At 48.3% G+C, this 25,781-nt stretch overlaps 1 protein-coding gene across 2 annotated transcripts in view; it reads left to right on the plus strand.

Moving 5' to 3' along the window:
• The first annotated feature begins 107 nt into the window (after positions 1-107).
• The window catches only part of MFHAS1 (multifunctional ROCO family signaling regulator 1), a 114,986-nt gene continuing 89,312 nt past the window's right edge, over positions 108-25,781 (plus strand). For both annotated transcript variants that reach the window (XM_004696187.4, XM_045286971.1), the window contains exon 1: positions 108-3,164. In XM_004696187.4, coding sequence (XP_004696244.1) covers positions 167-3,164 — 2,998 coding nt within the window. In that variant the 5' untranslated portion in view covers positions 108-166. The remainder of the gene's footprint in view (positions 3,165-25,781) is intronic.

Consider the following 25,781-nt stretch of genomic DNA (forward strand, 5'->3'; position numbering starts at 1 on the left):
CCCAGCTGCGGGCGCCCGGCCGCTGGCTGCGCTAGGACCCACAGCCGCTGGCAGCCGAGGACTGGTGGGCAAGGAGGAGCCGGAGCCCCAGGGCCCGGGAGCCGGGCGCGGCATGTAGCTGCGGGCTCCCGCGCCCAGCTCCAGGGTGTCGGCCCACAGCCCCGCCATGGCTGGGAAGGACAGTGGGAACCTGAAGACGGTGAGGCTGTGGCGGGACGCCGCCCTGCGAGCCAGGAAGCTGCGGAGCAACCTGCGCCAGCTCACCCTCACTGTGGCCGGGGGATGCCCCGGGGCGGGCGCCGACCAGCTGGAGTCCCCCGACGCCCCCCAGCTTGTGCTGCCAGCCAACATCGGGGACATTGAGGTGCTGAACCTGGGGAACAACGGCCTGGAGGAGGTGCCCGAAGGGCTGGGGTCGGCGCTGGGCAGCCTGCGCGTCCTGGTCCTGCGCAGAAACCGCTTCGGCCGGCTGCCCCCGGCGGTGGCCGAGCTGGGCCACCACCTCACCGAGCTGGACGTGAGCCACAATCGGCTGACCACCCTGGGCGCGGAGGTGGTGGGTGCCCTGAAGGAGCTGCGCAAGCTCAACCTCAGCCACAACCGGCTGCCCTCCCTGCCCGCCCAGCTGGGCGCCCTCGCCCACCTGGAGGAGCTGGACGTCAGCTTTAACCGGCTGGGGCACCTGCCGGACTCCCTGGCTTGCCTCCATCGTCTGCGCACGCTGGACGTGGACCACAACCAGCTTACTGCCTTTCCCCAGCAGCTGCTGCAGCTGGTGGCCCTGGAGGAGCTAGACGTGTCCAGCAACCGGCTCCGGGGCCTACCTGAGGATATCAGTGTTCTGAGCGCCCTGAAGATCCTCTGGCTGAGCGGGGCTGAGCTTGGCACTCTGCCCAGCGGCTTGTGCGAGCTGGCCAGCCTGGAGAGCCTCATGCTAGACAACAACGGGCTGCAGGCTCTGCCCGCCCAGTTCAGCCGCCTGCAAAGGCTCAAAATGCTCAACCTCTCTTCCAACCTCTTTGAGGAGTTCCCTGCCGCACTGCTGCCGCTGGCTGGTCTGGAGGAACTCTACCTGAGTCGCAACCAGCTCACCTCAGTGCCACCCCTGATCTCGGGCCTGGGCCGCCTTCTCACGCTGTGGCTGGATAATAACCGGATCCGCTACCTGCCCGACACCATTGTGGAACTGACTGGCCTGGAGGAGCTGGTGCTGCAAGGGAACCAGATCGCTGTGCTGCCAGACAACTTCGGACAGCTCTCCCGGGTGGGCCTGTGGAAGATCAAGGACAACCCACTGATTCAGCCCCCCTACGAGGTCTGTATGAAGGGCATCCCCTATATCGCAGCCTACCAGAAGGAGCTGGCGCATTCCCAGCCAGCGGTGCAGCCCCGTCTGAAGCTGCTCCTGATGGGCCACAAGGCTGCGGGAAAGACCTTGCTCCGCCATTGCCTCACTGAGGAGAGGGTGGAGGGAAGCCAGGGCGGAGGAGACAAGGAGAAGAGTTACCCACCGTCACCTTCCGCCATGAGCAAGGGCATCGAGGTGACCAGCTGGACAGCCGACGCCTCGCGGGGGCTGCGCTTCATCGTGTATGACTTAGCTGGCGACGAGAGCTACGAGGTGATCCAGCCCTTCTTCCTCTCCCCGGGGGCGCTCTATGTGCTCGTAGTCAACTTGGCGACTTACGAGCCGCGCTGCTTTCCCACCACGGTGGGCTCCTTCTTGCATCGGGTGGGGGCCCGGGTGCCGCACGCCGTGGTGTGTATCGTGGGCACGCACGCGGACCTGTGCGGGGAGCGGGAGCTGGAGGAGAAGTGCCTGGACATTCACCGCCAGATCGCCCTGCAGGAGAAGCACGACGCCGAGGGGCTCAGCCACCTGGCCCAGGTCGTGGACGAGGCACTGGCCCACGACTTTGAGCTGCGCTCTGCCAGCCCCCACGCAGCCTACTACGGCGTTTCGGACAAGAACCTCCGGCGACGCAAGGCCCATTTCCAGTATCTGCTCAACCACCGGCTGCAGATCCTCTCCCCGGTGTTACCTGTTAGTTGCAGGGACCCCCGCCAGTTGCAGCGCCTGCGGGACAAGCTCCTCTCGGTGGCTGAGCACCGGGACATCTTCCCGAACTTACACAGAGTTCTGCCCCGATCTTGGCAGGTGCTGGAGGAACTGCACTTCCAGCCGCCTCAGGCACAGCGACTTTGGCTGAGCTGGTGGGACTCGGCTCGCCTGGGCCTGCAGGCCGGTCTGACGGAGGACCGGCTGCAGAGTGCCCTCTCCTATCTGCACGAGAGCGGCAAACTGCTCTACTTTGAGGACAGCCCAGCCCTCAAGGAGCATGTCTTCCATAACCTCACTCGCCTCATTGACATCCTCAATGTGTTCTTCCAGCGGGATGCCACATTACTGCTGCATAAGCTGCTCCTAGGGACCAGCGGAGATGGCGAGGTGGATGCAGAAAGCTCCTTGCTGATGGCACTGCCAGCCCCAAGCCCGGACCTGCTCAGGGCCACGCAGCTCCATCATTATGTGGAGGGCTTTCTGTTGCATGGACTCCTGCCGGCCCATGTCATTCGGTTGCTGCTGAAGCCTCATGTCCAAGCCCAGCAGGACTTGCAGCTGCTGCTGGAGCTACTAGAGAAGATGGGACTCTGTTACTGCCTCAATAAGCCTAGGGGCAAGCCTTTGAATGGATCCATGGCCTGGTACAAGTTTCCATGCTATGTGCAGAACGAGGTCCCCCATGCAGAGGCCTGGATCAATGGGACCAACTTGGCCGGGCAATCTTTTGTGGCCGAGCAGTTGCAGATCGAATATAGTTTTCCCTTTACCTTTCCACCTGGGTTGTTTGCGCGCTACAGTGTCCAGATCAACAGTCACGTGGTGCACAGGTCAGATGGTAAATTTCAGATCTTTGCATACAGAGGAAAAGTTCCTGTCGTTGTGAGTTACAGACCTGCCAAGGGGGTCTTGCAGCCAGACACTCTGTCTATTGCCAGCCATGCATCATTACCAAATATCTGGACAGCGTGGCAAGCCATAACCCCCTTGGTCGAGGAACTGAATGTCCTACTTCAGGAATGGCCTGGACTGCACTACACCGTGCACATCCTCTGTTCTAAGTGCCTTAAGAGAGGGTCGCCCAATCCACATGCTTTTCCAGGTAAGTCTGGAAGAGGGACACCTTCTGTTGGGTCCTTTAAGGTGTATTCATGAAGGTAATTTGCTTTTCGCTTGGCAGAACATTGACTGAACCTCACCGGTTTCCCAGGAAAGGTTTTCCTGGTAGACACAGGAAGTTTGGGGAGCGATGGGAGGAGAGTAGGTGTGTGAGCAGTCTGAAATGTAGTCACATTTAAGTGTGTAAGCAGTATGAATTAGTTGCACTTTCTGTACTTCCCTAATTGGAGGACTCAGACCAGGCTGCATTTCCATTTCCCTCTCCGATGTAGCCCATTTTGCATGGAAAGGAACTTCCAGGGGGCAAAACAGACTCCGAATGGTGTCTCATGGTGGCCTCCTCTGAGGGGTACTTTGAGCTTTAAGTGTGTTTTATATTTGAGGAGCCCTGGTGGCATAGTGGTTACGTATTGAGCTGCAAAAGGCAAGGTCAGCAGTTCTAAACCACCAGCCGCTTTTCTGCTCCTGCAAAGTGTTACAAGGCTTTCTGGGCCGGTGAAGCAGTCCAGTCTCAAAAACCCACAGGGGTCAGTTCTACTCAGTCCTTTGGGATCACAGTGAATTGTAATCGACCCACTGACAGTGAATTTGGTTTTGAGTTATATTCTTTGGTTTTTCAAGTCAGTGTAATTCTTAAGTAAAAAACGGTCACTCACTCTTCCTAAGAAATTCCAGAGAAGGCTGCTTTGTAATCTGGGTGTGTGATGGAGGGAAGACAGCCGTTCCGCCCATAAGGCCTGGCTCAGTGCTGAGATTGCTGCATCACGCAGTGTGCGCCAAGGCCAGGACGGTGGATGACTTACATCGCTTGGGGGGATTTCCTTGGGTATTTCCTGGTCATTTTGAGGTTTTTCCCCAGAAGTCTGTAGGGCTGTCTTTGTGGCAGTGTTTAGAGAATGGAGCTTTCTGACTGAGCAGACAAAAAGCTGACAGGAGTTCTCTCTTCTGGGAAGTGTTTTCCAGCTCTCTTTCTCTCTGTTTTCCTTCTTTAATTCAAAAAGAAAATGCTTTTATCAGTGAGTGGGAGACTTCCAGGGCCAGCTGTCTGGCATTTTGGAGGCCTGGTTAATTGATAACAGAAAAGACTTGAAAACATGTGCATTTCCACATCTCTTGTCACACGTCTCTGGTTTTTGCAGAACAGGCTCGGCCAGCAACATTCTGAGTGTCCTAAGCACAAACCCAACGGTAGTGTCATTGCTGGCTTCTCACCTGGACAACCCCTCCCCTTCCCCTCCCCCCATCTCAAGAGTACATTCAGAGGTGATGAAATGCCACTCTGCTCTTTATCCTCTTCTGAGGGCCAACAAAATGCAGCTCGTAATGGTATCTGGGCATTGGATACCAATTATTTCCGAAGGTAACCACTTTCCGTTGCCCTAGATCTAGGCTGAGTTGAACACTTCAGCCTGGGAAAACAAGTAAATAAACTCCATATTTAGTTACCAGTCAACTGAACCATTCATTCTGTCTGATCATCTGGTATCTTGCTGCCCTCTCCGCCTCAGCGACTCTCGGTTTGTTTTATATCTGCCACTGTCTTTTATGCACGGAAGCAGAATGTGTCTGTATTGTGCCGTTAAGTTGAATGAAGTGGGTGAAGTTACATTTTCACAGGGTCACTTTGTTGAAGGAGCACCCAAAAGTCAGTTCTTCATCCCCAAAGGGAGCACGAATAGAATTAATGTTATTAGCAACAAAGGGAGAGAAATAGGTCTTGAACAAGAGTAGTGAAGAGGGATTCTGAGGGCTCTGTGGGGCCTCCCAAAGGCCCCCCTGCCAACATTTCAGCTCTTTCTTTTTGATTGTGTCTAGCCATAAATTCCACTCACAACTTTGTGTTGAGACAGAAACAAGCCCACTCACTTGTTGCCTATTTGCCTTCCAAAGGAGGTGTGTCTGCTTGTGTCCCAGAGTATAAGGATGATTTACTTTTATTTATTCAGTATGCAAACAAGTGGCTGGGAAGTTGCAGAGTGATCTCATTTATTAAATAGGAATAAACCACGAGTTGCTTTTACCACACAGTGTACATTTCATACTTACCGACGGTCAGAAGAGCCTGATCTTGGGGTAGGGTAGCACTTCTAGCAGGAGCCAAGGGCACGGGATAGTGGGGGAGAGAAAATACTGCAGTACATTTTGAATTAAGACGAGAGGGTTGAAGGTACAGATGGTTCTTTAGACATTTTTCTGTGATAACCATCACTTACTGGTGACTGTCACGTTTCTCAGAGATCTGGGAAGAGCTGAGATTTTTTAAAAAGCTCGGGGTGAGCTTGGAACATTCAGAGCGTGCATTAGCAGTATGTTCGTGGATTCCCACACATTTTCATTCAGCAGGAGCATTGGAGTCTATTAGTAACCTTTTGTCTTTTTGAGAAGGCATTTTGCTTCTCAGAGACTTCAAAAATGGGCCACGTTATCTCACATTTATTGAAGCGTCAATTCTCCTGTAAACGGTAATGATTCTGCACATACGTTGAGGGGAAACCCCGAAATTTATATGTTTTCAACGTTCAGGCAATGAGTCAACAGCAAATACTGCCTCCTTTGGTTTTACACAGAACAGAACCGAACTGAACCAAGCCAAACCACCCCAAACCATTGCTGTCCAGTTGATTCCGATTCATTCATAGCAACTGTCCCCTAGGATTTCCTAGGATCTAAGTCGTTACGGAAGCAGACTGCCACACCTTTCTCCCGCTGAGCAGCTGGGCGTTCAAACTGCCAGCCTTTTGGTGAGCAGCAGAGCACCATCACCACCAGGCCTCCCCTGCGGAGCCGCGGTAAAGTCGGAGGAGTCCCTTTTCGAAAAGGAGCAGTGGACTTGGCCCTGTTCTGTTGGATCTTTTGGCTGCAGCAGCCCCCCGCCCGGCTGGCCTGGGAGCGCACTGCTAGATTTCTCTCCTCTTATTCTGGCTCACAGAAGATGTGATGTTTTGGAAAGCCCTCGGCCACCAACCACTTGGTTTTCAAAGGTTTTTTTTTTTTTTTGGTAAAGATGTAACCACATTGCCAAAGACTCCTTACCGGCCTTCCCTTCCGTCTAGTGAGTAGAGGGAAAGGAGGTTCTTTGGGGAAATCAAGGAGGACGAGGAGGGAAGGATGCTCAATGTCAAATGTGTTAGGTCTCTGTCTGCTTTCTGCAGATACTGAATGCACTGCCGGCCTCTGAGCCAGGCTGCCCTTCCTCTTCCCCTTCCTCTTACTTTTTTATTTGGCAAACCCACTGCCACAGGTGGTTTCCGACTCATGGAGAGCCGGCCGAGGGTTTCCCAGGCTGTCGTCTTAGCCGCAGCTTCCTCCCACCCAGTGTCTAGTGGGTTTGCACTACAGGTCTTGAGGTTAGTCCCACACTACCCCGGCCCCCCCACCAGGGCTCCTGCCTTTGAATTTGGTAGTCTGCACTTATCCTATGGAGCCCCTGGATGGTGTAAGCACTGGACTAAGTGCAAGGTTGGCAGTTCTACCTGACCCAGGTGCACCATGGAAGAAAGCTCTGGCATTCACAGCCTTGAAAACCTGTGCCTGGTTTATGGTTTATGCTTTTGTCTGAGAGCAACTTCCTTCTTGTGTGATAATGATTTTTGATTTTGTTCAACTCTATACACGAATAAAATCCAAAGTCAACCTCAAAAATATATATATGGGATATGAATCAGAAAAAAAGAGGACTTCTGAGGCTGGACGATGTATTTATATTGAGTATGGCACGGCGGCTCGAACATAGGCCAGGGGCAGGATCCTAATAGTTCACCTAGTTGCTATTGACTCGATTCTGACTCATGGAGATCTCACCATGTCAGAGTAGCGCTGTGTCCCGCCAGGCTTTCATTGGCCGATTTGGGTGTGGAGTGGATTGCCAGGCCCATCTTTGGGAGCACCTTTGGGTGTGTTTGAACCACCAACCTTCTGATGAACTCACAAGCAAATGAACTGTTAATACCACTCAGGGAGTGCTGTGTGTGTTTAAGTTAGAAGAGTATGTACCCTATTACGAGAGTTGGGCTTGCTTCAATAGTGATTTTCCCACAAAATATCTACTGCTCTCTAAGTTACTCAAAGTTCATTTTTAATGGCCAGAAGCAACCTGAATCAGTGGACATTTTCTTTCAGCTCAGTTTCAACCAGGAACCAGATGCCTTTGTGCATCTCCCTAGCCAAGCACCTCTGGTTCGTCTTTAATTTCATAAGCACGCTGTGTCCCTCTCTGACAGCACTTCACATCCTTAGCTGTGCTCTGTTGGTGTTGTTTACGTCATTACATCTCTCTATCTCCTTGTTCACTTGCTTTCGCCTCCCTCCAGCACGAGCCAAGCCTTAGGCTTTGTAGCTTGGTGAGAGACTCTGAGATGTTTGCTGAATTGTGTTAGGGCTTTTGGTGAGAAATACTTTGTCGTTGTTGACATCCTCTGTCAGAACTCCAGGTACACTCCTGGTGATAAACCTTGCTTTGTTGTTTCTCTGCTTCCTGAGCGTCCCTGTGGTGCTCCAGGTACGGCTCAGCTCGGTTAGGGCCCTTCCCTTGAAGGGGTCCTTCAGTTTGGCCACTAGAGCAAGGCAAACATTCTTGCCTTATTATATGTAAGTTCTAGCATGGCTGGAATTTGAGCCTGACTTAGTTGTTTGGACTGAATTAGTCATTGTTTCGCATTTCTCAAAGGCTATTAAACATCTCTTTAAGTGTAGCTTTATTAATACTGATGCTGCTTGGCTTTTCGTGTTCAGCCCTCTTTGAACTCTCGGCTTTGTTTCATATATAAAAATAAAATCCAAATCTTAATCATGGCAAGATATACTGTGCAGAATAGAATTAAAAAAACTAGAGAGGCCTTTGGAACATTCAATTATTTTCAGATGGCTATGCACCTCTGTGGAGCTCTGGTGGTGGAGTGGGGTACTCCTGGGCTGCTGAAAGTTACCGGGCCCTCTGTGGGAGAAAGATGAGGTGGTGTACTCTTGTAAAGCTTTGAAGGCTTACAAACGCACAGGGACAGTTCTACTGCGTCCTAACTTGATAGCAGGGAGGGAGTAAAGCGTTTCTTCTTTAAGACTGGAATGACCAGTCTTTCTTTTCCTACACAAATAGTTTAGAATTTCCTAGAGAGCTTTCTTTTTCATGTGTTAGTCTTCGTTATGTTCTTCTGCATGCTCTGTTACTCCCTGGTCTGGTCTAGTTGTCCCTCAGTCAGTGCTGATTCATGGGGACCCTGTGTGCTACACGTGCCAGACCTTTATTTTGAGGCATCTCTGGGTAGATTTGAACTACCAATCTTTAGCTGTTAAAAAGAAAACAGAAAAACTCCAATAAACATCTAGGTAAATCAATAAGAACCCCCCACCCCCACCCCCCAGACCAACAAAAACAAACCAGTTATGATCCATTTGATTCAAAGCAGTTAACAATGTGCAGCTCCCAGGTCGGACTCCTCCTCCCCAGTAAACCTCACCCATGTCTTTTCTCACTGATTTGCTTCGTCCTAACACCTGGACCATTTATAGGGTGTACTTCACAGGGCTGTTTGAGGAGTAGGCGAGAGGATGTGTTGAGGGAAACTGCTGTTCTCTTTGTAGGAGTGAGGGACTTGTATTCTGCTGGCCGGAAAGGGAGGGGTGGGGAGGGTGAAACCGGTGACCACCATTTCTGGTTGCTTTCTCCATCGACTCATTGCCTGCCTTCTCCCCAGAGAGCCGAGCTGGACTTTTATTTAGACTCTCCAAACCAGGGGCAGGTGCTGACCTGGTCTTGTGCCCTCTCTAGCGTGTTTCCTGTTGGTGGTCCTGGTAGCCAGGGTGCAGCATTTTAGTATTTCCAGCCAGTAGTGGGTCTCTGAACCAGTTCATGCTGGTTTGAACTTTTGCTGAGAACTTCCGTTCTGGGCAGGTGATTCCTGCAGACCTTTTTCCATAAGAACCATCTGGGGATCTTGTTAAACTATAGATTCTGATTCAGTGAACCTGGAGTGGAGAGATGAATTCTTAGCAGGGGGTCAAACTGGAAGGAACTGGTGTGAAGCCATTGGAAAGCACAGCTGGTAGGGCCTGCTTGGGGTCAGCCCAGCTAGCTCTGTGTCCTCCCTGATTCAGCTGCTCTGTCTGTGAAACTGATCGCTGCGTGGCGGGCTGCCTGCTTGACCTTCCTCTGGAGGCTGGTGACCTTCCCTGCAGTGGAGAGGGACTGGGGAAACCCCTTTTGGTCTGCATTGCCCTCATTTGGTGCCTCCTGTCTGTTCAGTCTGTAGGACTTAGAGTGAGTGGCAGGCATGTCAAACCACAGAATGCTTGAGTGTCTTTGAAGCAAGGACTCTGTGCTGTGTAAGATAATCACTCTTCTCTGAGGAGGGCCCAGCACACCCTGGGCAGTGTCTACCCCAGGGCTGAACCGGTGTGGGGTTATCACTCTCCAAACCAAACTCACTGCCATGGAGTCCAGTCTAACTCCTAGGAGCCCTGATGGTGTCATGAGTTACAAATTGCGCTGCTGACTGTGAGGTCAACAGTTCAAAACCACCATCCTCTCCACAAGAGAAAGATGAGGCTTGCTACTCCCAGAAAGAGTTACAGTCTTGGAAGCCCACAGGGGCAGTTCTACCCTGTCCTATAGGGTAGCTGTGAGGCCGCAACACTAGCGGTTTTCTTTTCTTTTTAAATAGTTTAATTGGCATGTACTTCGCATATCATGCAACTTAATTGTTAAGTCATATTAAGAATAGTTGTGCAGTTGTCACCATAATTGATTTTAGAACCTTTTCTCTGCGCATCATTGCTGTTACTTCCTCATATCCTAGCATTCTCTCCTGCCATGCCCCTAGGTCATTATTAATCTTGTTACTATCCTGGATTTTATATACAGAAAGTCATACAAAACACAAACAAACAACCCACCCCCAAACCCAACCATGATGAGATAAAACAGAAAAACCTCAATCGAAAAGAAGTCAGAAAATACTTAAAACTGAAACAACTTTTAAAAGGGAGGTCAAATAATAAGGTATTACATTTTGACCTAACTTCATCTGCCATAATGGATTTCCGTGCTGTCTGTCGGACGATGGGCAGAGGGGATTCACCGGAGGCTTGATCTCCGTGGGGACCCTGCAAATGGATTTGGGGCTTCCACTGTCATCCGTAGCCTTCTGCACACCAGGTGTTCACAGTGTAAGCTCTGATGCCATTCCCTTCTTTGGATTTGGATTTTATTCATTACATTCTTATCAGTGGGTTTTTGTGGGTTGCTTGAAGTACACCTTATCGTACGTATGCACGCACATGCAGCCACATGTGTTCATTTACCCCGCGTGGTGCTCTTGGGATCCATTACTCCTGCCCTTGATGTGTGTCCACCAGCTCTTACAGAAATGGGGCGCTGTGGGCAAGGGGCTGCTTCCCAGGGTGGCTTACTCATGGGGTGTAGGAGCTGGCTGTGGAAGCTGCCTGTCCTTACGTTCGCTTTCTGTGACCCTGCCGCGCCGCCTGTGCTCCACTGCTTCCTCCGAAGCCCTGCCAACCTCCCTCCCTGTGGCTTCTCTACGAGGCCTCCTGTGTGGACGGTGAGGAGAGTGGAGGGTGGGTATAGGAATGAAGGCATTTTTGGTGCTGCCTGCTAGCTGGTTTGCTTTCCTCCAGGTGATGCTACTCCAGCAGCTCTGCCCGGGGTGCAGGTCGCCAGTTTGAGTCCAGGGAGGCCTTGGAAGTTCGGCTGGCTGTCGTGTGGGCAATGACCCCCTGCTTACTTTCTGTACTATGAGGGCAGCATGGGTAACAGCACCCAGCTGTCACTGCCAGCAGACACTGACTACTTGTGGGGAGGGGGGATGGGACATTTTTAGTTACTTTTATTTGGGGCACTGGGTTCTTAAAACAGATTCTTACATTCCCCTCGTCAATTTGAAACTGGGGAGTGCTGGTACTTTGTGGACCCTGCGACCTGGAGCGCCACATTCTCAGAAGGCAGGGCATGCGGAGGAAGTTGGACTGGGAGAAGAGCGGCACGGGAGAGGGACGGATGCGCTGGTTGGCGAAAGTGGTTTCTGCTGCCTCTGGAAGGAACCGCCGGCTCTATACAGAGGCAGAGTATCACGGGTCGGCAGCCCCGGTGCCCATGTGGTGCCAGCTGCTTTCTTCTCCAAAGCCATGTGTGCACGAGGGCGCTTAGGGAAGGCAAGGAGGGAGATGCATGAGAGGCGCTCCTCGGAGGTTCCTGTGTGTCCTGTGCTAGTCCGCTTGTTGGCCGGGTGGCTTAGTGAGTCGAAGGCTTCTTGAGGCAAGGAGCAGATTAGGTGGATGGTCTCATTCCTGGGGCGAGTGGACTTGGGGTTCCCTGGCAACTTTCCTTTCAAGGCATGGTTTAAGATGTGCAGGCTTTGCAGGCTAGGCGCCGAGGTGCCGTGTTGATTCTGGACCTCTAGGCCGAGTTGTGGGGAGACCTTGGTAGTGTTGCTGAGGACAGAAAGTAGGACACTACCCCTCTGGCTTTCTGTGGCACGTGCAATTTGATGATGAGCCAGTTGACATGCAGGGAGGCAAATACACAATGCCCTGCTCTTAGAACAGGTTTTTTTTTTAGGAAAAACAATATCAGGTTTTTTCCCCAAATGATTTCTTCCTCCCTGTGTGGTCAAATCCATGTATTAGGGAAAGAACAATTGCACCAACCAACGCTCCAGAACTCCGCTCCCTATATGGCCAAGGCCACTTATTTTTTTCTCTCTCCCTCTAGAACTCCCAGTTCAGTTAAGACCTAAGGGGAAGGTAAGTAAAAATAGATATATAACTGCAAAAATCATAGAACCCTCTTTTTTAATTTTATATTTTTTAGAATGTCTAAACGTCAAGCTATTTCTTGACATACTCTCCAGCTAGGTCTGTACCCATCTGAAGGTGGGCCCTCTATCCCTTCCCTGGCGGGGAGGCTGCACTTTGCCGTTTGCCAAAAGGGAAGTTCGGGCATCCTCGAAAGACGTGGCCTGTGCTGCTTTTAAATGTCATGTTCTGTGCGTTGGAGGACAAGCAGAAGCCTAAAGCGGCATCATTAGACTGGTAGGGCGAAAGGGGTCGGATTTGCTGATGAAATTCTCGTAGGACGACAGGTGCCTTGTTGCGATGGAAACCGTTCCTCCGTGACGTTTTCTCGCCAATGCAGTTTTAGTTTCCTTAAGGCTTCTTCGTAGGCTCCCGTGATCAGCCTGTGTTCTTTAAAAACAGTTACCCAACGATGACCGCTGGAGAACTCCCCAAACTGGTCCCCATAAGTAGCCTGCTGAGCTGACTTCTCTGCTTTGAGTTGAACTGGCCCAGCAGATCCCTGGGGAGCCACTGCTTTGATTTGGTGTTTTTTAAAGGCACCCTAAGGAACCTAAGATAAGTAGATTACTGAGAGAACATTTCTTTTTTTTTAAATTTTTTTACAATCATTGTGTTGGGGGCTTGTACAATTCTTATCACAATCCAGACATCCATCCATTGTGTCAAGAACATTTGTACATTTGTTGCCATCATCATTCTCAAAACATTTTCTTTCTACTTGAGCCCTTGGTATCAGCTCCTCATTCCCCCCTTCCCAAACCCTTGATAATTTATAAAATATTATTATTTTGTCATGCCTTACACTGTCTGACATCTCCCTTCACCTACTTTTCTGTTGTCCGTCCTCCAGGGAGGGGGTTATATGTAGATTCTTGTGATTGGTTTCCCCCTTTTTCCCCCCACTTTCCCCTTACCTTCCTGGTATCGCTACTCTCATTATTGGTCCTGAGGGGTTCATCTGTCCTGGATTCCCTGTGTTTCCAGTTCTTATCTGTACCAGTGTACATCCTCTGGTCTAGCCAGATTTGTAAGGTAGAATTGGGATCATGATAGTCGGGGGGAGGAAGCATTAAAGACCTAGAGGAAAGTTGTATGCTTATCAGTGCTATACTGCATCCTGACTGGCTCGTCTCCTCCCTGTGACCCTTCTGTAAGGGGTTGTCCAGTTGCCTACAGATGGGCTTTGGGTCTCCACTCTGCGCTCCCCCTCATTCACATTGATATGACTTTTTGTTCTTTGATGCCTGATGCCTGATCCCATCGACACCTCATGATCACTCACACAGGCTGGTGTCCTTCTTTCATGTGGGCTTTGTTGCTTTTGAGGTAGATGGCCGCTTGTTTATCTTCAAGTCTTTAAGACCCCAGATGCTATATCTTTTGATAGCCGGGCACCATCAGCTTTCTTCACCACATTTGCTTATTCACCTGCTTTGTCTTCAGCGATCATGTCGGGAAGGTGAGCATCATGGAATGCCAGTTTAATAGAACAAAGTGTTCTAGCATTGAGGGTGTACTTGAGTAGAGGCCACTGTCCATCTGCTACCTTAATACTAAACCTACAAATATATGCACATAGATCTATTTCCCCATCGTCATATGTAAATATGTTTACATATGTACATGCCTGTATTTAGACCTCTATAAATGCCCTCTGCCTCCTAGCTCTTTCCTCTATTTCCTTTTACTTTACTCTTGTCCCACTATCATGCTCAGCCTTCATTTGGGTCCCGTTGTTTTCTCCTCCAGATTGTTTATCCTGCCTATCTTATCTAGATAGACCTGCAGAGATAATAATATGCACAAAAAACAAGACAGAACAGAAAAAAGCAACAAAAGAAAACAACAACAACAAAAAAACCAATGACAAAACAAAGAAAAGCCTGCAAATAGTTCAAGGTCTGTCTGTTGATCTTTAGGAGTGTTTTCCAGTTGAGTCTGATGGGGTGCCACACCATGGCCCCAAAGTCTATTTTTGGTACTCCCTCAGGACTTCTTTGCTCTGCTCCCCTTGCTGTTCTGTTGCATGCCCTTAGTGTTTTACCTCCGTGTGGTCAGGTCAGACTGGGTACAATTCCCGCACTATATCTCCAGTGTTGTCTCCTTTGGGCTATGGGTCAGTGAGGGATGTCGTGTCTTATAGTGGGACCGGCCCTATGGTCCTCTCTGTGCATTGGCAGCTCTGAGCAGGGATATCATCATCAGGGCTTGCTGGGCCAGGATGTGCTCCACTCCCTCTTCCTCCCCCTTCATTTGCTCTTCTGTGCTCTGATCAGTCATGTCCCTCTCCCTGAGCTTCAGCTTCAGTGTTGTCCTCTGAAGTGCATTCTTCTGGCGAGGAGAGAGCATCTCTGTAGCAGAGACATTAAAAAAATGTTTTTTCATAAACCTGTGAACTACAGCCTTCATAGCAAAACTTTCTGACTTATCCTTCCAGGAGAGGCAGTGATTTAAGTGAGGAGGGTTTTAGATGGTGGTGGTCTTGCCTTTGCTGCTGGAGACGTGGGCTGGTTCCTGGCCCGCACACCCCTTCTGCAGCCATCACTATGTATGTCTCTGCGGACATTTGTCGGTTGCTCTGAGGTGGAACAGGTTGGAGCAGAGTTTCCAAGGAGGTGAACTAGGAAGAAAGGCCTGAAGAATCTACTCCTGAAATCAGCCAGTAAAAACCCTAGGATCACAATGGCCACAGACACGTGACACTGTTGGGCATGTGTTGGACTGCTAATTACAAGGTCAGTGGTTCAAACCCACCAGCTACTCTAAGGGAGAAAGATGAGACTGTCTCCTCCCATACACGTTTACAGGAAATCCTCGGAAACCTTATGTGGGGGCCCCAGGAGTTAGGCTCGGCAGTGAATTTTGGCCATGGGGAGCTGCTGTGTTTTCTGGGATATTGCCTGATGTAATTGTTGATTCTTTAATACATGGATCTGACCACACATGGAGGAAATTATTTGCATGTTTGAGCAATTACTAAAAAAAAAACAAAAAACCTGTTCTTTTTTTTTTTTCTAGGAAAAAAGGCAGGGTTCTAAGGAAAGCAGGGCTTTTAAGGCTAGGAGAAAAGTGTGCTGCTGAGGAAAACATTGCATTTGCTTGACATAGACAGTTAGGTGGAAAACAATGTCCAGGGCATTCTTCTCTGGTGATTTTCTTTTTGGACCGTTTGTGAGAAATCCCAGGCAGATCATGAGAGGGCGCTTGAAAGAGAAAATGCGTTGTATCTGAGGATTTTAATGAACCTCCCAAACTAATCATTTTAAGGGGGAGGTGGGGAACGCTTCCTCTCCAGACATCTTTACGTTTCTCAGCGCCATTTATGGATTTTCTCCTACTTCACGAGGGATTGAAGTCATCCATCATTTCTGAACAACAAAGCTGATAGGGAATGGACTCCAAACCCAAAATAAATTAGATTGAGTGCTGTCATTGGAAAAATGGTATATGGCTTCGACGTGCAGCTTTTTCTGTTGAAGGACTCTCTCATTGAGCTATTACCTATTATTAGTGTTTCAGCGTTTATGGAATTAAAGAGTTAAAGTTCTTAGCTCCTCCCTACTCCTAAAATGAAGCATATGCTATTAACCCTGTGTTTGGTATTATATTACAGTGGTTGTGAATTTTGAGGGAGCAGAACAAGACTCTTCCTTTCATGGCTCCCCGCTTTCCTTCTGAGAAGAGGGGAGTTAGAAGAAACCCTTGAATGGAAAGGAGGGAAAAATATAAAATGACAAAAATGGTATTTTCTTTAGGTGCTGTTGTTTGATTTCTCAGGTGTATTGTTTTGATATGATTCTTATTTTTTAAGTAGTTTTATTGGCATATACTTTCCATGTCATTCAGTTTGATTATTTATTCATATTAAGATTTGTCCATTCAGCACCACAATCAATTGCAGAACATTTTCTTTTCATTCTCATGGTTAAGCTCCCTATTTCCCATCATCCCCTGTTCTGCCCCTGTCCATTTATTGTCGCTAGAGATCTACCTCTCTTGGATTTGATACAGAAAATCATAAGAAATGAAACATAATCATACATACAAAACAAATAAATAAAAACCCGTCAATGACTCGACAAAATATAGGAAAACCTTAAGACAAAGTAGAAAATACTAAAAACGGAAACACCTTTAAAATGAGTCAAAAGGAGGAGATGAAATGATAAGGTATTATATTTTAACCTAACGACATCATCCATAATTGACTCTACTATAATCTCTATATGACAGCAAGGCTAATTTAATCCATGTGGGGACGCTATGTGTTTTGGGTTTTCACTGTCATCCATCACATTCTGTGAACTGGATGTTCACAATGTAAGCTCTGATACTATTCTCTCCTTCGGTTTTAGATTTTATTAGTAACAATCCTTGGACCACAGGCTGGTGTGCTTCTTCCATGTGGAATTAGTTGACGCCTCACCTTAAGTGGCTGCTTGCTTTATGACAAGGTTTTAAGACCCCAGACACTATTCTTATTTTTGACAGCAGTTTTCTTTAATATGCAAGTTGCCCCTGAATGATTCTGACTTCTGGTAACCCCATGCCTGGCAGAGGAGAACAAATTCTACAGGGCTCTCAATAGCTATGTTTTTGAGGAAGTAGATGGCCAGCCCTTTCTTCCAAGGCACTTTTGAACTCAAGCTTTCAGACTGTGGGTGAGCTGAGCAACCACTTGCACCACCGAGGAACTCCCTTTCTCTAATTATCATAAGGATATTGTACTGATCATTACATCGTTCTTTCTAAAGCTATAAACCCACTGGCTTGGGTGGATTCCAACTCAGAGAGAGCCTCTGTAGCAGTGGTTCTCCACCTTGCTCATGCTGGGACCCTTTTATACAGTTCCTCGGGTTGTGATGACCCCCCCCCCCCCCCCCCCCCCCCCCCCGATAAAATTATTTTTGATGTTACTTCATAATTGTAATTTTGCTACTGTTAGGAATCGGGCGACCCCTGTGAAAGCGTCGTTTGGCCCTCCAAAGAGGTCGCGTCCCACAGGTTGAGACCCGCTGCTCTCTCTATAGGGTTTCTGGGGTGTGTGTGTGTGTGTGTGTGTGTGTGTGTAAATTTTACGTGAGGAGGCAGCCTCATCTTCCTCCTCGTGAGTGGCTGGTAGGTTTGAATCCTTGGCCTTGAAGTTAGCAGAGCTAATTCCCCAGAGTTAACAGCCTTCTGGGACTCAGCCCTGCTCACTGTTCCACTTCTCAGAGCGCGCTGCCCACCGCCTCCTACACCCACAGACAATGCTCTGCGCCCTCCTCTGCTCAGACAGCCGTTGGCATCACACAGGGCAGGGCTCGGGGCCATTGCTGGAGACCTAGGATCCGGCATGGCATGCTGGGTCCTGCTGGTGGGAGGGGCTGGAGGCAGGCGCTACCCTGGGTCTCACCTGTGTAACAAGCGATTCCAGTGAGTTATCCAGAGATGTGGGCAAGGGCATTCATATCAAAACAGAGATCCAAAGAATTCACGTGATGGGTGGGAGTCAGTGCCATGCACATGAACATTTAGCATTTAGAAATTTTAATGAGGAAGGAGCTTTATTTACATTAAATTTCTGGGCTGGGCGAGTGGAAGGGTGGTGCCTAATGATTTGCTCAGGTTTGTAATCAAGTGATTGGTGGGCTGGCAAACACCTGTTCTGTAGCTCCGCGTGTCTAAGCGTGCCCTTGCTCACCCCCTCTTCCAGGGCGGGAGAAAAGGAGGGTGGGAGGGTGAGTTATTCTAACAGGCAGATAGCAGCCTGCCTCTGTAATCCCCAGGAATGCACCGGGAACATTGATTTCCAAGTCTTACCATAACAGGCCCTGCCTGCCATCCTGGCCAAGTTGGATATAACTCAGCGAGCGTTTCCTGCAGACTGATGGAAGTTCCACCCTCTTTACTTGGTGCTTTTTGTGACACTGCTGACTGATAGAAAATACTGGATTGTTGTTGTTGTTGTTGTTGTTACTTTTCACACCTGGAACCTCATGTTTGATATCTTTCATTTATTTGGACCCATGCTGCTGTGGCTGTGTTTTCTTGTCTTTCATTTTGTTTTCCTTTACTTTTCAGTTAATCAAACTGGGCTCATGTACATTTCCATTAAAGTTCTAGAAAGTACATGCACGATATTGCAGTTTTACTTTGTGTTTGCTCGGACTTGAAATGCTTGGGCCTTCGTGCTGCCATTTAGAATGGAAGCATTAAAGTATGGTGGTTATGTGCGAGAGCCCCGGAGGTGGGCTGCTTACAGGGGGCACTAGAGCGATGATCTAGGGGTGGGGCTACAAGAGTTTTAGTTGCCAGGTGGTGATGAGTACTTATTTTATTTTTTCTGAAAAGGGGTGAAAGACCAAATTAGCTCGGGAATCCCTGCTCCACCTCTGGTTAGCTTTCTGAATTTGGGTCTCAGAATAATGTGTCTCTCATGGAATGGGCTGAGGGTGAGCTGAGTTAATACAGAACCTGAGACTCATGGCTGGCACATGGTCAGTTTGAGAAATGCCACTGTCGTTGCTGCTGTGTGCCTGAATACACACACATCTAAACCTGTACTAGAATTCAGATAAACTCGTGGAGAGAAAACAAAGGGAATCCCTAGCAGGAGCAAACTGTTAATAGCATTTGGTCAACAACTGAAAGGTTAGAGGTTCAAGCTTACCGAGATGCTTCAGAAGAAAGGCTGGCCATCTACTTCTGAGAAAAGGAGCCATTGGAAGGAAACCCTATAGAACACAGCGCTATAGAATTCACTCAGCACCGTCCGGTTTGATTGATCCTTAGAAAGATTGGAGATCCCTATTAAGATCTCTACTTATAAACACCTTATTATGCTCATTACACTTTCTTGTTTATTTAGATATGTGTGAAATATCAAGCCTAGGGAAATTGCTCATACCTTATCTCTAACACAGTCACTCTACATATTTGGATATATTTCTTTTTCAGTTCTTTTTTAAACGTAGGTTTTAAAAATAGGTAGTGATAATCATATGGTATGCTTTCAGTATTTGTTTTTCTTAACGTGAGCTGCCATTGGTAGTGCTTCATGTTATCGGCATTGGCAGAATAATTTTAAATGCTTGCATAGCAGCAGCGCAGGGTCATTTTTACCTTTGTTTATTTTCACCATTGCGTGTTCAGTTGCTCTGGCTTCTGTTGCCATGAGTAACTCTGTGGTGACTGTATTTCTTTATAAAACTATGTTCCTATTTGGGCAATAAGTCCCAAAGTGGACCCGCTGAGTCAAAGGCAAAGAATGTTCTTAAGGCTCAATCCATGTTTACTTACATTGCTTTCCATGCAGATTGCACCGGGGATGCTCCTACATCCCTGCATGGGCAAACCCATGTCACTCCTTCAGCAGCCATGGGCATCTGCAACATGGTACCCATTTGATCGCCGAGCATCATCTTTTTGGAGATGTTTTCCTAGCAGCAAAAACAGACTTAAAAATGCATTCAAGCTTAGTGGAAAACATCTCCCTGATGGTTCAGATTTTTAATTAGTGAATGTGAGTGTTTTCCTTTGCGGGTTTCGACTAATTACATTGCTTCTTTTGTTTGTTTTCAGACAATGTCTTTGGGCATCATCTTAGCATATTTTTAAATTATAGTATTTTCTTATCATTTTGTATTAACACTTCATCTGTTGAAGGCCTTTTTGACTATCATGCTGAAGGCATTTTTGTTTTCCTAGTGTGTTTGCCTTTTTGATTGATTAAACACATTTGGAGTTTTAAATTCCATTCAGTGCCATATATGGGTAGTTTTCTCTGTGATTTCTTTCAGCTCTCAAATATTGGACTTTGCTACTTTTCTAAATGCAGAGAGAGCGCTAACAGAATTACTCAATGAATCATAATCTTTCCACCCTATAGCATGCACCGACACTAAAAAAACAATCCCCCCTGCCTGGATGGTAACCTCAGAATCTGAAGCCTGTCTCCCTCTAACCCTTTATGAGGTCTCTCTTTCCTCTGCAAAATGTGATTTCTTCCAGGGAAAAGAAAGCAGGTATTTGCATGTTTTTTAACCTGAAAGAGATCATACCATACCCGGTGCATTTGATCATATAATTAATATATTCACATATTTTTTCTATGAGCCAAAGCAGGCCTTCTGTGTGTGTGTGTTTGTCTCTCAGTGGACAGACTATGGCCGTATCTCTCAGTGGACAGACTGTGTAGTCAGGCAGTGGTATATTGGCAGATCTTTGGTTCTTTGCAGGTGCCTTGGTAGATTTTGAGCCCATTAACAACTCCGCTTCTTCAAGTTTCAGAAGGACAAGTATTCAGTGCTCTTAAATTCGTAATCCCGCTTTGTGCTGGAGCACTGCTGAGATGCAATTAGAAAACACAAATCTCCCAGCCAGAATGGTGGGACTTAAAGAAGGGCTTGGGAATTATAAAAGTTTAACTTTTTTTCCTATTGAAAATAAGGGTATTTTTTAAATTGGCTTTTGTGTTGCCCGTTGGAATACGATTGTTTTCAGAATAATTACTCCCAGTTTAGTTCACCCATTTTAAATTTGCTGTGATGTTTAGATCTAGCAATAATTGCACATCTTAGATGTCTACAAACAGATTGGCTGCCAATCAAAATAAGACTGGCGACCAGTACAATGCTGTGTCCATGTCAGAACTTAACAAAAATTGTTAGTGAACTTCATTTTTCAGATTCAAAACACTGCTTCTGCTATTCTGCTTGAACTGCCATCTAATGAAAACTCATCTGTGCCAGAGTGGCGTTTTTCATTTCGATCGGCAAGCACTCTCTAGAGCAGTGGTTCTCAACCCTCCTAATGTCATGACCCTTTAGTACAGTTCCTCATGTTGTGGTGACACACCCCCACCAACCATAACATTATTATCGTTGCTACTTCATAACTGTAATTTTGCTGCTGTTATCAATTGGGCAACCCCTGTGAAAGGGTCGTTTGACCCCTATAGGGGTCAAGACCCACAGGTTGAGAACCGCTGCAGTAGCGCCTCACACTATTAAGTTTTCTAGGCCTAGGTACGTGATTAATGTGTGCTACACCAGAAACACACCTCGCCTGCTCTGGGACCTATACCTAATCCGAGACCAGACTCACTACCTTCAAGTAGATGCCAACTCCTCTTGATGGGAACAGAGAGCCTTATCTTTCTCCCAAGGAGCAATGAGTGGGTTTGAACTGCTGGTTGTGTGTTAGCAGCCCAATGATTAATGCATTGTGCCAGTAGGGCTCCTGTGTAACATTGAAGAGATTTAAGGAACCACTGTGCTCCACTGTGTGGGCTGAATAAAGAATGGTTCCAAACCAGCCCACTAAAATGTTTGACCTAATAACACAGTCAACCATTAAATCTTATTATGGTTGCTTTTATGCTTCAAAGGTACCTAATTGTGTATTTTGTATAAAGCTAACAAAGTAACCCATCGAAGCATTGGCCTTTAACATCGTTATCTGGTACTAAATGTTGAAAGTAATGCAGACGACGCGGAGCCAAGGTGCTCACTACATTTTCCTTGAACACACTGCTGAGAAACTTACGGCCATTCTCTGGACCAGCGGTTCTCAATCTGTGGGTCACGAACCCTTTGGGGGTCGAAAGACCCTTTCACGGGTCTCCCGATTCTTAACAGTAGCAAAATGACAGTTATGAAGTAGCAACAAAAATAATTTTATGGTTGTGGGGAGGTCACCACATGAGGAACTGTACTAAAGGGTCATGGTATTAGGAAGGTTGAGAACCACACCAGCATGTCCCAGTGCAGAGGGGGTGGGGGGCAGCGCTTTCCTTTGGGAGGGTGGGTGCATATCATTTGCATGAAGGAGACCTCAAAAAGATAGCGTATATACTCGAGTATAAGCAAACCTGAATATCAGCTGAGGCACCTAATTTTACCACAAAAAACGGCATTAAATATGTGCTGGGAAAAAAAATCAGCTTATACTCAAGTATATACGGTAAGTGCATTTTCCAGAATGCTGTTGATACCCAAAACAGCTCCGAGGTCTGGTGAGAGTCAGGCCTTTCCTTGCCTGGAATATCTAACCCAAAGTGGATGCCACGCCTTTGTGGGACGCATCTGCCCCCTTTGCTGACACGTCAACCCCAGAGGGTTGGGAGCAGCACAGCCCCGCCTGCCCCTTTCCTATTGTTCCCAGATGTTCCTGGACTCTGGATTGGGGCAGGTGTTCCTTTGAATTTATTTCCTTGGTTAGGCCCCTGCAACTGTGTTCGTCCTTTTCCCAACCCGAGAAAAGCACATGCGCCGAGTGCTTCCTCTCCACGTTGGTTCCGGAGAGCTTTCTTCTTTCTGTCCCCCTTTGACCTGTGTATGACAAAGGGAACTGCATTCTCTTCTTGGTCATTTCAGGTGCCTTCCGGGCTGTCGGGCTGGGTGTCCCTGCAGCCTGACAGAGTTTATTTATTTATTTTAAAAAATCATTTTATTGGATGCTCTTAGAACTCTTGTTACAATCCATTTATCAATTGTATCTGACATCTTTGTGCAAATATTGCCATCATTCTTCTCTATACATTTCCTTTCCTTTTTCAAAAATCATTTTATTGGGGGTTCGTCCAACTCTTATCACATTCCTCCATCCATCCCTTGTGTCAAGCACATTCTGACAGAGTTTATTAACCACTTTTGAAGACTGTCCATGGGTCCAGGCCTGTCTGTGTGACATGGTGCCGCGTTAGAAGCTGCCCCAAACAGATGGCTGCGTCTCGCTGACTCCCAGGCTGTTGGCCCTCTCTGGCTTGGCCACAGACAGGTGACTGCCTCCTGTACGCTGCTGCACACGGAGGGAGCCACGGTGCGGGAGTACGCATGGCGAGCTTTTGTACGCTCCATAAATCTCCTGACGTAGGGTGCCCTTGTGATGCCCGACACGTTGGTTTGTGGGGGGTTTCCATTCAAATGACAACTGACTGTAAACTAGGAGATAGAATCAGACATTGGGCATGTATGTGTGCGTGCATTATTCTTTGTTGCAGAAGAGCCCCGATTCTTCGGTGGTAGGCAAATATTTGCTTTTGAGGAATTCAGCAGCGTGTGCCGGTGGCTTCGTCCACACCTGTGCACAGACAGACTCACCTGCCTTCTCGGGAGCAGAAGCACGGGTTACGAGGATGAGTCCACAGTATTTGAAATCTGCATGTTATTTAAAGTCCTAATAACTTTCCACTTCCTCTTCCTTCTTTTGCCAGTGACTCCCCCTCTGCCCCCCATGAGTTTAGCTAATTTTCAGTCTAGCGAATAGGGTGGACCTTTTTTATCCCAAGGAGCCTGTGTGCTTCCTCAGAAGATGACATAGGGCAAGTGCCCTTGCTGACAGTGCAAATGCTTATTCGCTAGAAGGAAAGGTGGGCAGTTCGAACCACCCAGAAGTGCGCAGTCTGCTTCCCAAGTCCCAGCCTGGAAGTCCCTACCAAACAGTCGTGCTCTGCACATCCCACCCCCCTGCCCCCACGTCTCCAGGGCCCAGGATCAACTGGAGGGCAACTAACAGCAGCAGCCACAGAGCTGCTAGGAAACTCCGATGGTGCTGCTGGTCAGTGTGCTGGTGATAACTTGTGGCTGCTAACAGAAAGGCTGGTGGTTCCAGTCCGTTCAGAGGCCCCTCTGAACAGCAGAAGACCTGACAGCCTACTTCCAAAAGGATGAGCCGTTGGAAACCCCATGGTATGGAGTTCTTCTGAGACAGCGTGGGATGGCGTGGATTGAAATTGGCTTGACGGCCCCTGGCTTTAGAGATAACAGAGCCGGGCAGTTTGCTAGTTGTCTGCTAAGGCTGCATCTGGGAAAGAGGTCCTAACTCCCTTCTCCCTGCATAGTATCAGAGGGAGGACATTGGCGTGGACCTCCAGGAAGCTGCCTCCAGGAGGAATGCTAACAGGACCTCAGCCTAGGGCTTCTGAAGTGCCTCTCTGGAGCCCCTGGGTGGTGCAGCTGCTAACCTCATGTTTGTAGGTTCAGGTCTACCCAGGTGTGCTGCAGAAGAAAGACTTGGTGGGCTACTTCTGAAAAGCCCTGTGGAGCAGCACCGTTCTATGACGACACACTCAGAGTTACCAGGGGGCTGAATCCACTCAAACTTGTTCCAAACCAGCCCCTGGAGGTGTTGTGAAGATGAAATGAATTGATAAGGCGTCCAGTGTGCAGAGTGGTTCTGACCTCCTTGTAAGTGCCCAGTAAGCATTAGCCCTGGCTGCTCTCTCCTGTGTGTGCAGATGAGGAAACCCCCAAGCATGGGGGGGCTCAGCTCAGCTAGGGCCACACAGTACATACAGGGCAGAGCCCTGGGAGTCCCCCTTCAGAACCCGCTTCTCATCACCTGGCATGGCCTCTCAGAAACATTGTAGCTACTCACGTCCATTGTGTCTGAGTGAAAGATGAAATTGTGTGTGTGTGTGTGTGTGTGTGTGTGTGTGTGAGATGTGCCCATGCCTGCTAGAAGCACTATAATCCTGAATCATAAACACTGAGAATCTGTTATGGGTAGGCATCCCAGGCGGGTGAGGTCCCGACCCCAGGACAGCGCAGAACCGTGGGAGCAGGGCTAAGAAGTGAGCATACAGTGCCTATGCTGGGTAGTAAATATGGATATAAATAGACCTTCGGGGACCAGGTGGAGGGGTTCAGATGGATATAGAAGGTCTCCAGGGGACTCAGTGGCTGGTTGAAGGCTTTTTGAAAGCAGCCCCATCATTGAGGTGTGATTGCAAGGGGGGCTGGCCGAGTCAGTGGGAGTCCAGCTCCCATTTTGTGTCAATATCCATGCATGCTAATATCCTGTAGCTGACCTGGGGGATCAACTGAAACTTTCTACCAGAATAGCGAAACAGTGGTCTAAAGCGAAAGTAGAGAGTCTGTGGGATGTGTGTGTTTGTTTCAGAGTGCTGGGGGAAATGTGGAAAGGTCACATGGGGTAGTATCTTTAACATACCGTGTGATCCGTCAGGGCAGCGGCCTGGAAGGTGTATCTGAATGGAGTGAGTGAGCATGGAGTCCGGGCTGCATTAAGGAGTGAAAGAGGATGAAGGAAGCTGCGTCCAAGATGTGAATGAGGTGTGGAGTCTGAAGCTCTCCTTTGCTGGGGAACCCTGGGCATGCCACCCAGCCTCTGCGATGGAAGTGATAGCCGGTGATGTGAGTGGGTGGGAGAGGTTGACCTTTAACTACCACGGGGGAGACAAGCAAGCAACCAACAAAACAACTGAGATGTTTCTTTTAAAAACTGAGAGCAGCAAGGATTTCATGGTTGATTTCAGCCGAACTGATGAATGTTGGCATTGGACGTGACCGGCTTCTCAGGATTATTTCCACGCTCATCATGGATGCCGAGTGAATTCCTGGAAGATCTATAGTTTTACGCGTGTTTGTAAGTAACGCCCTCTTGAGGATGATAAAGTTCCCCGTTTGTTCTTAAATGTAGAAGAGTGGTGTAGAAGTAAGATCTTATAAATATCTACTGGCCTTTTACTCCTTTAAAATATTGAAAGGGTAAATGATGCTGATAGTGGTTTGCCGGCTTCATGAATTATGTATGCAGCTTGCCCCAGAGTTCTTTATGGCTGTGCATAACGAAATGTCTTTTGTTCTAGCTTATTTTCAGTAGTGGTGCCTGTAAAAGAAGAGGTCAAGGCAGATGCGCTAAAGAGATATATCCGCTTGGTGCAGGGTGGTAATTTTTCCTGCCCTGCTCTGTTTGTTGCTTCTGTTCTGCTTTGTCTTTTATTACCGCATTGGTTGTAGTAGGGGTGGGGGTGGGATTTGGAGACCAAGGGAAGAACAGCGGGGGG

The sequence above is a fragment of the Echinops telfairi genome, unplaced genomic scaffold (assembly GCF_000313985.2).
Source record: "Echinops telfairi isolate 266 unplaced genomic scaffold, ASM31398v2 ScPeMD7_9;HRSCAF=40, whole genome shotgun sequence".
NCBI lineage: Eukaryota > Metazoa > Chordata > Mammalia > Afrosoricida > Tenrecidae > Echinops > Echinops telfairi.